At 46.5% G+C, this 12,280-nt stretch overlaps 1 protein-coding gene across 5 annotated transcripts in view; it reads right to left on the reverse strand.

Annotated features, from left to right (window-relative positions):
- Positions 1–12,280, reverse strand: part of TARS1 (threonyl-tRNA synthetase 1) — a 24,108-nt gene continuing 11,828 nt past the window's right edge. For 4 of the 5 annotated variants that reach the window (XM_078854904.1, XM_078854905.1, XM_078854903.1 and 1 more), the window contains 18 exons: positions 9,977–10,075; positions 6,862–7,052; positions 6,423–6,546; positions 5,758–5,879; positions 5,152–5,269; positions 4,994–5,058; positions 4,668–4,746; positions 4,406–4,552; positions 3,658–3,756; positions 3,370–3,536; positions 2,851–3,013; positions 2,436–2,573; positions 2,223–2,300; positions 1,994–2,094; positions 1,767–1,871; positions 1,586–1,658; positions 1,266–1,380; positions 1–675 (listed from right to left, as the gene is read on the reverse strand). In XM_078854904.1, coding sequence (XP_078711030.1) covers positions 527–675; positions 1,266–1,380; positions 1,586–1,658; positions 1,767–1,871; positions 1,994–2,094; positions 2,223–2,300; positions 2,436–2,573; positions 2,851–3,013; positions 3,370–3,536; positions 3,658–3,756; positions 4,406–4,552; positions 4,668–4,746; positions 4,994–5,058; positions 5,152–5,269; positions 5,758–5,879; positions 6,423–6,546; positions 6,862–7,052; positions 9,977–10,075 — 2,133 coding nt within the window. In that variant the 3' untranslated portion in view covers positions 1–526. The remainder of the gene's footprint in view (positions 676–1,265; positions 1,381–1,585; positions 1,659–1,766; positions 1,872–1,993; positions 2,095–2,222; positions 2,301–2,435; positions 2,574–2,850; positions 3,014–3,369; positions 3,537–3,657; positions 3,757–4,405; positions 4,553–4,667; positions 4,747–4,993; positions 5,059–5,151; positions 5,270–5,757; positions 5,880–6,422; positions 6,547–6,861; positions 7,053–9,976; positions 10,076–12,280) is intronic. The other variant, XM_078854907.1, reaches the window with a different exon arrangement.

Consider the following 12,280-nt stretch of genomic DNA (forward strand, 5'->3'; position numbering starts at 1 on the left):
ATGGTAATTTACATAACACTGAACAATCTGGTTCAAACTCTTTTATTCAGTTATAACACTCTGGGATCAATGCTTGCCACGCTTCATATTTACTTTAGATTAGAACGTATATTACCTAGAAACTTAATGCTTTTAAAAACATTGTCCAAATCAGATAGTACATATGGACATAACCCGGTCAATTTATATTCCTATGTGAAAGAAAGCCCCAATGACAGTTTAACAGAGTAATGTGACCATTTAAGCAAGAACATGGTGTAATGGTTAATGTAATGTGCCCCATTAGAAGATAGAATAAAGTAAAACCATGTATTATTCAGCAAACGTACTCGAGAAAACTACACACAATTCTGCAACGAGACATTCAAAACTGGAAATATATGAACAAAAAAAGTGAATATCCCTTTTGCGATAACTTTTAATTCTCTTGCATTTTTTTTTGCTGAGGATCGTGCAATTGAGGCAGGCAGCAAATGTTGTTTGCCCTCTTGCTACGGCGGCGGGTTGGGTGGCACGCGCGCAAACGCTAGAAATCCTCCTCGGCGGTCTTGCAGCGCATGTCCCTGAGCGTGGCGAGCCGGGCGATGGTGTCTTCCACGCTGCGCTCCCCGTGCACCTTGTTGTCGCGCGTGCGCACGTTCACAGTGTCGCTCAGCTTCTCCTTCTCGCCGACGACTAGTAAGGGAGGAAAAGAAACCACCGGACCATCAGCGTTCTCTGTATCGGGCACGTTTCATGTATTTTCGTGTTGAAGCAAACAAAAACCCAATAATGTGATTTTGTGACTGAGATACAGGCAGGCAGGCCATAGAAAGGGGTGGTTTCCAAGTGGCGAGCCAGGATGTGAAGGACTGTGGGAGCAGACATGCGCGGAGAAACAGGACCAAACCAACATATCCCAAAGGAAGTGGGGAAAATATCAGGAATAAAACTCTCATATACTTTTCATTTGCATTATTCTGAATGATTAAAATCACTAATGACGCAGTAGTCAACACACTGCAGTTTACCCCGGCCACCTGAATTCAACTGCCAGGCACGGCTAACACGAGTGATATTTTATAACCGATTCTGTCCCACCCTTCACTAACCCGCACTGACCAGCATGGCGAAGTACAGTTGACAACCGACACAAATGAAAAGGTGTAGGAAGGGAAGCCTTCAAGCCAGCAGTGGATTGAAACAAGGGTGGCAAAGGATTCACGTATTCAACTCTACGGTGCAAAAATGTAAGCATTGCGGACGTGCAAACATTTGCGACTCACCAAGGATGAAGTTGTATTGAGCCAGCTGAGCGTTGCGGATCTTTTTGTTGAGGGTCAGGCCTGGGTCCAACTCCGTGGCTACCATGAAACCCATGTCGTGGAATCGCTCCCCAACCTACAAGGCAGAGGAGCAAGGCAATGTTCAAGCGAAAACTCCTGCAAATTTTGACCAAAACAACTCAATAACAGACGGTGCTAAATACCCACCTCCCACAATGCCCCCCCCTCTCCCTTTGACGCGATTCGGCGCTGCGATTCACGTGCTGCCAAAACGAACGTTAAATAGCATGCGCACATGTTCACGCGAAGTGGTGTCATACCTTCTGAGCAAAGTCATTGCAAGTTGGTCCCACGGGCACCACCATCACCTGCTGAGGAGACAGCCACAATGGCCTGGCGGGGAGGAAAGAAAACACAGCGTTTAATCGGACACAAAGCACAAACGAATAGCTCACCATCGGTAAATGGAAGGAGGAGTGGCGCCCTGCACGGCGGACTCACCATTTGCCTCCGTAGTTCTCCGTCAGGATGGCAATCATGCGCTCCACCGAGCCGAGGATGGCCCTGTGGATGATCACGGGTCGCTTCCTCTCGTCTCCTTCCCCGCTGAGGGTGGGAATGGCGAGAGACGTGACGCGCTATTACAGTTAAAACCCTTACAGGGTGGGGGGGTAGGTGGATATGGTGAAATGCTGAGGCGAGAGCCAAGGGGTGAACACAACACGTACGTCACGAAATTCAGGTCGAAGCGGATGGGAAGCTGGAAGTCGAGCTGGATTGTGGCACACTGATGGTAGCGGCCAATGCCATCCTTGATCTGAATGTCAATCTGTCAGATGGGAAGGCCATCAATGTTATAGGATTATTACAGAGGACTTAATCACATAGAAGGCAATTACATATGTATATATTTTAGGAAAGCCAATTCAAGCACGAAACGCAGTCTGATATATTTACCTTTGGTCCATAGAATGCCCCATCGCCAGGATTCAGCTTCCACGGTTCTCCAAACTTGATCAGACTGTTTTCCAGTTGCTGGAAGAAAAGTTACCATCATTCGATTCAAAATTACACGACAGGCATAGGGGGGAGGGGGAACGATAGCATTTCAACAACAGTTCGGCAGTGTGTATGGCACCCTTAAACCACCATCATATTTCCCCCCCTCACCTTCTCCGCTTGATTCCACTCCGCGATATCGCCCATGTAATTTTTAGGGCGGGTGGACAGGAAGAGCTTGAAGTTGAAGCCAAACACCTCGTACACACAGCGCAGAAAGTCCAGGCACCCTGCAATCTCACTCTCGATCTGAATTGACAATGCACAAAACAATAGAATAGTCACATCGATAAATACACACCGCATCATACTCTCCCCCACTGGGGCATTAGAATACAGATTCCACTCTTCTTAAATAAAAAATGTGGAGACTGACGAGACAGGCCTCGAAAGCAGTGGTTCGAAGTGGTGATCCAGGCAAGGTACTAATGACTGCAGCGTTGATGTGGGGGTAGCGCAGGACATGACATTGGTAAAAAGAGGACCAGGAAGGCATACCCTACACGAGTGGGAGAAATGCACGCACCTGCTCCATGGTGCAGAAGATGTGGGCGTCATCTTGCTGGAACCTGCGTACGCGCGTCAGGCCCGTGAGCGCTCCCGAGAGCTCGTTCCGGTGGAGCACCCCGAAGTCGGCAAAGCGGATTGGCAGCTCTCGCCACGACCGCGGCCGGTGGTCGAACATCAGGCTGCGGAAAATGCAATGGAATCATTTTAGGTCCTGTTCAACGTCTTCTGCACGGTTCTGATATGGAGCAGTGGCACCATCTCAACACGCTCTGCAAAGCGATATCTGCACTCGCACTGAAAAATCTGTGAAACTGTCAACATGAATTCGATTCCCAGACACGGCTGAATCTGGCCTTGGCCCACCACCCCTGACCGCCAACCCTGTAACGTTTCAGCATGGTGAAGTGCGGTCAAACAACTCGCATTACTGACACAGCATGGGGAGGCCTTCACCTAGCAGTGGATTGACAAAGGGCCATCAAACAAAAGTCAATGCGGCTGCATTGGGATGACGCTCCACAAAAAATCTTCTCACCAGTGGCCAGGGCAGTTCATGGGCTTGAGGGCGAACATCTCCTTTTCCACCTCGAAGGCGAACATGTTCTCACTGTAGTTATCCCAGTGACCCGACGTCTTCCACAGCTTGCTGTTGTAGATGTTCGGCGAGACCACCTCAGTGAAGCCACGCTTCTGGTACTCGCTCTGCACAGTACAAAATTCACAACATAAACCGAGGTGGACTAACGTGTGTGTGTGTGTATATACACACACAATAAAGCTATTGCTCCAAAATTACTCGGATTATAATGTCGCTGTTTGTCACCTTCATGAAATCGACGAGGGTATTGTAGATGAATGCTCCTTTTGGGAGAAAGAAGCAGCTCCCAGGGCTTAAATCATGGAAGAAGAAAAGTTCTTGATCCTAGAAAATTGAAAAGACGAATTAACTCTCAGCACATTACCATACCAGTGGCGCATGGGATGTGGAGGCCCTCATCCAGCAGTGGCCTGACAACAGGGCTCCACTATATGGACACGCACGCAACACATTCCTGCGGAGGGAGCTGGTAGGGATGTTGGGTTGCTCGGTCAATGGCCAGGGTCAACGGCGGCGTGGTGTATTCTGCAAATATGCCTGACTGTGAGGGCGGGCACAAGCCGGTGTGAGTAGGTTAAACGTTAGTTTCATAAGGGCACCACGGGGTGACCAGCCCCTCCCCACCCAGCCCCACCCATCCCAACCCCCACCCAGCCCCACCCTCCCCTCTCCACCCAGCCCCACCCCTCTCATTTTTGGATGCACGACGGACGGACACAATAATCCCCTGTGGGCTGGTGTAACCAGGAGGTTCCTACCAGTATAACCAGTGTTCTACCAGTGGTTTAGCATGGGTGGCATGAGCTGTGTGGTGCACACAAACTGCCCTCTTCAGAGCCCACCATTTAGACCACTGGGGACCATCAGCTACAGTGCAGTTACATCACCTGCACACTCAATAGATATGCTACTCAGTTGCTGACTAGGACTGCTGGACTGGTAAAATCCGAGATCGACTGGCGGTAACACGCACCTTGCCAATTTTGCGGTGGTCACGGTTCTTGGCCTCCTCCTGCATGTGCTCCCACTCCTTGAGCATCTTCGTGTCAGGGAATGAGATTCCGTAAACTCGCTGGAGAGACTCCATGTCTGCCTTGCCCTCCCAGTATGTGGAAGAGTTCTGTTCACATAAAAAGCTCATTAGCAGCGGCAAACGCTCACAATGTCAAAGCAGGATACGACCATGTAAGTGTCGCCAACAATGTTTTTTCCTTCATATTGATAAATCAACTCACCTTGTGGATTTTTAAAGCCTTGATTTTCCCTGTGTGACGCACATGAGGACCTTGGCAGAGGTCAATCAGAGGCCCGCACCTGAATGATATGAGCAATTTACATCACTACAAACACAGCCATCGTACTTCTGGGATCTATAAAATTAGAAACACGTTGTAAAAAATCTGCATAAGTTGAGATACGTGGACTCAACCCCACACCATAGGGATGTGAATTCCACGCTGAGGATCACCAACAGAGATTGATATCACTCCAAACTTAAGTAGGTAAACACTTTGATCTAGATGGACAAGAGATCCCATTTTACATTTATTTCACCTCTCACCTGTACACTGTCGTTGTTGGAGTATTAACTTTCTCGTTAAGAATCCGCACTTTAAACTTGTTGTACTGCAAAAGACAAGCATTTGCCCAGTGTAACGCATCAGCACTGAGATCCACCACAGTTAAATCGTTGCTCATTAAATGAAAGCCAAACATTACCTTGAACATTTCCAGAAGCACATCCTTTTGGATTTCCAGTCTTTCAAAAGGCTGCTTCTCCTTCATGATATTCTTGCAGAGGCCCTCCAGACTCGGGAAGTCATTGCTAGAGACACCGCTACTCAAAAACACAACGCAAATGTAATTCACCGAATTAGTAATGAAAATGAACAGAAAAGAAAAACGCTGACCAAAACCAAACAACTGTCATCTTCTAGATGTATGCGTATCGGGGTGTGTGTCCTGGACTGATTGACTCAAGCTTTAATTAGAGAATAGACTTTTAAATTACACTCATGTCATTATTAAACTTTCATTATCATCTGTACACATTTTAATGTTGATGCAAAGATGTCGCTAGGAGTGAGCACGACCATCGTGACACACTTGACCGAAACTTGACCGTAAACCAAAACTTAAGTTTTTGTTTAGGAATTACTGGTGTTTTTTTTGGATAATGCACAGAGGCAGTGTGTTTTAACACATTTCTGTGTATTGCTAAAACTTCAAACTCCTGTCAAACGGGCACATACAGGACTTAGTGCAACAACGTAATGTAAAGCATTTGATAATTATTTCCACAAAGAAAAAAACTACTATTCTCACCCATCATCCAAGAACATGTCGTAGTAAAATCCATTTTCAATGGGTGGCCCATAACAAAGGCAGCCTCCATAAACTCTCTCCATGGCCTCTCCCAAGATGTGGGCACTTGAGTGCCAATACACCTGGGTGGGGAAAGTGGAAGAGGAGAACGTATATGGCATATTCTTAGGTTTTTTCGGTAAAGTCACGTAGGTAAAATTTTTTTTAAAATTTATAAAAATAAAATAAAAATTAAATAAAAATCACGACGTTTCGGAGGCAACACAAGCTTTCTGTCTTGTTTAGGTGGCAAAATTAAACCTCCACAAAACAGAATTTCACTTAACGCTGAACGATGTGCACATACGAGGCAAGTAACAATGCATCGATCCACCAATTAAAATGCGATTCTTATGCTCATGATACATGCATTGGATTGTTCGAGAATTATTTTCGAAACACAGCTGTTGTAACATGTTAATATCGCCCGTGCAACCACAAGAGGCGTTTTCAAAGCACCACAATGTTAACAAAAATAATTAATCGATTAATGAATCAAGTCGTGACTTAGAAATGTGACACGCATATCGTGACAGTAGCAGCAGAGTTTAATCCTTGCATGGTTAGGATGCTTTTTTTTAAAAACTGTGAATGGAAGTGGGTATATTTGTGTTCCATATGCGTACGGCCTGCGCCTCCTCGTCATCGAACTTGAGAAGCTGCAGGGTGGTGTCGCTCTCCAGTGGGCGGTCCAGGTCCCAGAGGCCTCCATTCACGCGCGCAATCACCACGTTGTCAGCCAGGCCCTTGCTACACGACAAGCACACACACGGTCGCTACGTGTAAAGGGTGTGGAGATCTGGGGAAAATGGGCGCACAGTGGCCAGCGCCGTAATAAAATTACCGTCACGTGGACCAGCAACAAGAGATTTGAGCCTAAAGCTACACAACTTCTAGGCTGCTCAACCGGGACTAAGCAAACACATTTACAGCAGGGAATGTCACACACATTGATGGGCTCTGTGTGCTCCACCAACCACCACCTCAAAAGCGCAATGTTAAACGCTGGCAGCAGGTTATACAGAGGCCGGAGCACGAGTGTTCCCCAGGTTCAGCGAACCTCACCTAATACCGGCCGCCAACTGGTAGGGGGTGGTCTTCCAGGACTCAGCCTCCACGGTCTTGCCATCAGGTAGTGTCACGGTGATGGGCTTGCTCTGATTGGTGGCGCGCTCCAGCAGCAGGGCATCGTGGGCTGCCTTGAGCTTATCGTAGAGCCCGATGCGCTCCTGGATGTACACTGGCCACGGATTCAGCTGCACACGATCGCAGGGCAGGTGAGCAACGCAACGTACAGCACCGCGAAAACATGGTGAAGCCGAAATGGCAGAGGTGAAACTACATGCTTATGCCACTGCTGAAAGAGCCTCCATCAGAGAGCTCTCGACAGCCCATCTAGAAGGTATTTTAGCTAACGCTTCCATCCAAAAGAGGTTTTTGGGTTAGATCGCGTAAATATATAAATGTGTCGTTAAAACCCACCACCACCAGACACAGCCAACAAGTAAGGGTTGTCACGTAAACAGAACGTGGCCAATTCGTCACTAGGACAGCACACCGGTGTTTTGGAGAGCCAAGCCACAACATTTACAATCTGATTACGACGTTTTGCCAGTTATTACAACTAGCTTCATCAGGCCACAGCCAGATTTTTTGAGAAGTCTTACTCTTTCGTTCCTTATATAGATGTGTTGACCACGCTTCTGCGCTCTTGCACAATGTGGGGGGGGGGATTACGGAGGCAACGTACATTATGCGAGCCCTTTGAACTTGTCCTTTAACGACACATTTATATATTTAAGCGATCCAACCCAAAAAACCTCTTATGGATGATATTGGTTGCGAAAGCCTACGTGTTAAACTCTTCCATCCTCGCCAGACATCTTTTCAGGTGGGAGTACCCACACTGGACGCCCATCACGTGACCTGCAGATAGACCGTTGGTGGACACCGTTTATAGTAGTCAGTGGCAGGGAGATTTGAGAAACTTGCCCATTGTTTTAACTGCCGTGCCAGGAGATAAAACGGCGACCCCTTAATTGCAAGTCCCGTGTGATAACCTTTACACCATGGCAACATCCAGCACAGCAGGGGTGCACGCAAAGTATCTGCGTAGCAAAAATCGTGCCGGCGGTGCAACATCAGCAAGCTACGAGAGCAGAAGACAGACAGCGGCTTCGTTTAATTCTTTTTTCACCAGAGCTCGTGCCAACCGCGCTATGCCGCAAGATGCAAAAGGCATGTACAATAGAAAAACCCATTGCGTACATCAGTGGAGCATTGTGGCAAACAAATGCACGGATAAAAAAAATAACACACGATGACCAAAAACAGTCGCAAGTTTGCCCTCTTAAACAAGTGGCGTGATGAAATATTACTGTCTGGAATGTTAAAATGAACTGAAACTAGTGCCGCTGCTGAAAGAGCCTCGACCAGAGAGAGCTCTAGACAGCCCATCGAGAAGGTATTTTAGCTAACGCTTCCATCTATAAGAGGTTTTTTTGGGGTAGATCGCGTAAATATATAAATGTGTCGTTAAAACCCACCGCCACCAGACACAGCCAACTAGTAAGGGTTGTCACGTAAACAGAACGTGGCCAATTCGTCACTAGTACAGCACACCGGTGTGTTGGAGAGCCAAGCCACAACATTTACAATCTGATTACGACGTTTTTCCAGTTATTACAACTAGCTTCATCAGGCCACAGCCAGATTTTTTGAGAAGTCTTACTCTTTCGTTCCTTATATAGATGTGTTGACCACGCTTCTGCGCTCTTGCACAATGTGGGGGGGGGATTACGGAGGCAACGTACATTATGCGAGCCCTTTGAACTTGTCCTTTAATGACACATTTATATATTTAAGCGATCCAACCCAAAAAACCTCTTATGGATGATATTGGTTGCGAAAGCCTACGTGTTAAACTCTTCCATCCTCGCCAGACATCTTTTCAGGTGGGAGTACCCACACTGGACGCCCATCACGTGACCTGCAGATAGACCGTTGGTGGACACCGTTTATAGTAGTCAGTGGCAGGGAGATTTGAGAAACTTGCCCATTGTTTTAACTGCCGTGCCAGGAGATAAAACGGCGACCCCTTAATTGCAAGTCCCGTGTGATAACCTTTACACCATGGCAACATCCAGCACAGCAGGGGTGCACGCAAAGTATCTGCGTAGCAAAAATCGTGCCGGCGGTGCAACATCAGCAAGCTACGAGAGCAGAAGACAGACAGCGGCTTCGTTTAATTCATTTTTCACCAGAGCTCGTGCCAACCGCGCTATGCCGCAAGATGCAAAAGGCATGTACAATAGAAAAACCCATTGCGTACATCAGTGGAGCATTGTGGCAAACAAATGAACGGATAAAAAAAATAACACACGATGACCAAAAACAGTCGCAAGTTTGCCCTCTTAAACAAGTGGCGTGATGAAATATTACTGTCTGGAATGTTAAAATGAACTGAAACTAGTGCCGCTGCTGAAAGAGCCTCGACCAGAGAGAGCTCTAGACAGCCCATCGAGAAGGTATTTTAGCTAACGCTTCCATCCATAAGAGGTTTTGTGGGTTAGATCGCGTAAATATATAAATGTGTCGTTAAAACCCACCGCCACCAGACACAGCCAACTAGTAAGGGTTGTCACGTAAACAGAACGTGGCCAATTCGTCACTAGTACAGCACACCGGTGTGTTGGAGAGCCAAGCCACAACATTTACAATCTGAGCACGACGTTTCGCCAGTTATTACAAGCTTCATCAGGCCACAGCCAGATTTTTGGAGGTCTTACTGCTTCGTTCCTTATATAGATGTGTTGACCACGCTTCTGCACTTTTGCACAATGTGGGGGGGGGGGAATACTGAGGCAACGTACATTATGCATGTGCATTATGTGAGCTCTTTGAACTTAAACAAGTGGCGTGATGAAATATTACTGTCTGGAATGTGTAAAATGGACTAAAACTAGTGCCGACACAAACTATTGCCCGTTTTATTTATGCGGGGGTGGGGTGTATGCTGAAGAGCGAGCAACATTTGACAATGTTGACATTGACACTTCGCTGGAGATTACCACCCAGCATCTTCAGGTGTTGGAAATAGCTCAGGTCTCGAGCGAACACGCGCGCTTCCTGATTTGGGTCCCCCCGTGTACATGCCATGGTTGGTAAAACAATTTTGTACCTCCGACACTTTGAGGTCGTTCGACCCTTTATCTTTCTTCTTGTCTTTTCCGCCTTCCTTCTTGTGATGCTTGTCGCATGTCGGATTCTTGCCAGCACACTGGAAACGTGACAAAAAAAAAGCAGATGTGATACTTCCGGCATCACGACATCGTATTCGCACTCCCAATTACTCGTTACATGACCATCAAAAATAGCTGATAGTAGCGCGACGAAAAATTGTTAAAGATATATTTCATTACAATTCAATGTAGACACAGCCATTTGATTTAGGCTGGAATGACCCCGATCAGCTGCGTGTATTTTTCACAGGTGTTCAGCAAAAGCTGCTCCGGCAATGATGAAGAATATCAGAGGGAGTTATGTAGGTAATAATCTGGGCCATCGCACATAAACGCAACCTAAACAACATAATACAGAGAAATAGTCGTTAAACATTACACGATTACACTTTCAAATGCAGTTGTTAAACTAAGAATTAGAAGTCGGTAGCAAACGTGGCTATAGCCGAGGTCAAGCGTTAGTTTAAGAGCGATTGTTACGGTAATTTCACCTAATTGAGGGCGCACGAAAGGGGTATTCCAAATTACCGCGTGTAAATTCCACCGAATCTCACGATGGTGTACAAAACAGTGGGGTTCACATTAATGACGTGGCTTCTACACGTGCACACAAGCCAGCATGAATTAAAACTTATATTCTTGGTTCTTTCGGTAAAGTCACGTAGAAGGGAAATAATAAAAATCAAACAATACAATTCTCACGACGTTTCGATTGCAACACAGGCAATCATCATCAGGTGTGAAAACAACAGCAAAAAATGTCTACGTTGAGCCGAGTCAAAGAAGACGCGCAGATGAGGCAACGTTGCATCATTCTCGCATACAAACGGCCCTGTTGTAAAACTCAATAAATTGACTTCCACCTCCCCAACGAACCTCACTTAATTATCAACTCACTCGTGACAAATGTTTTCGACAGTACAAATATTGCTCACACCTGCGTAACAAATGACCAAAATGACCAATGTATAATGAAGTTAATCCTCATTACGTCATTTGAATCAACAAAGAGTACCGTACTAGGCAAATGGCTCACGATCAGCTAATTCTCGGTTACAAGTCTTGAATCGATAGTACGCTCCAAGGAAGATTTCGATATGCTAAATGACTAAAAATATCGGCATCACAGAATCTCGACACGGGCAAAACGAAGCTTGGCATACTGGAAAACAAGGGAGTTACATCCGCCAAATATATCCAGAATGCAGGAGGGAAGCAAGACACAGTGGACACACACGTGTATGAGTTCGGTAGAAATCACAGGCGCGAGAAAACATGAGATAGGTAGTGACACCACCAGCAAGTGCACACAGCGTGATGCGGGTGTGAAAGATATGTCAGGGGGAAGTGAAACACGTTCCTTCGGAGTGGTTAGACAGCGCATTCGTGCACGACAGACAAATATGCACGACAGACAGGACAAATAATCCCTGGTAGTGGGTGGTGGGGCAGTGTGCAACCTGTTGTTTCTACCTGTAAAACTGATGCGTGGTAAGAGACCCGATATACGGGTGAAATAAAACAACACACACAGCGCAACTTACACACAGGTGTTAGGACAACTCACATAGGTAAGAGAGGACACATGGGAAACAGGCACAAGTAGGAATTATCTGACCGATGTGGGAATATCTGACAAGCCGGGAGAGCGGATAGACATGACAGGGCACATACAAGGAGACCCCCCATAGGTGCAAAGTGACCTGTCAGATAATAATGACATGACCCCCTACACGCAAATGCATTGGGTCACGATTGCACAGCTTCGAGCAGTTTGTGCAGATAAATCATACGAGGTGGTCTTACGGACACAACACATCTCACCCAACCCACCCCCAATAATATATTCAGACATCAAGCACACAACCGAGACACACACACACGACTGCGGACAACCTAAAGCGCAGCTTCGGACAGGAATACATCAGGTAGACGGATCAATTAGATTACCATAGGACACAAAGTTGAGTAGACCAAGCCTTGACATACCGAGATTGTAGGAAGATAATTTTATAATTCTATATTCACAATCGGTCACCCAAAATGTGACCTCGAACAAGCAGAAAGCGAGCAGACACGACACAGCCAAGCAGACCACAAGACAGTTTCTCTTTAAAAGATGGGAAGATACTAATTCATTATCTGAACGGACCCCGATACATTTGTGGGGCTACTCGGCCCAAGACAGAATACGCATCCCAGGCATCGAAGCACCCACGAGCTGAGAACCCAATTCATGATGT

The sequence above is a fragment of the Lampetra fluviatilis genome, chromosome 3 (assembly GCF_964198595.1).
Source record: "Lampetra fluviatilis chromosome 3, kcLamFluv1.1, whole genome shotgun sequence".
Taxonomy (NCBI): Eukaryota; Metazoa; Chordata; class Hyperoartia; order Petromyzontiformes; family Petromyzontidae; genus Lampetra; species Lampetra fluviatilis.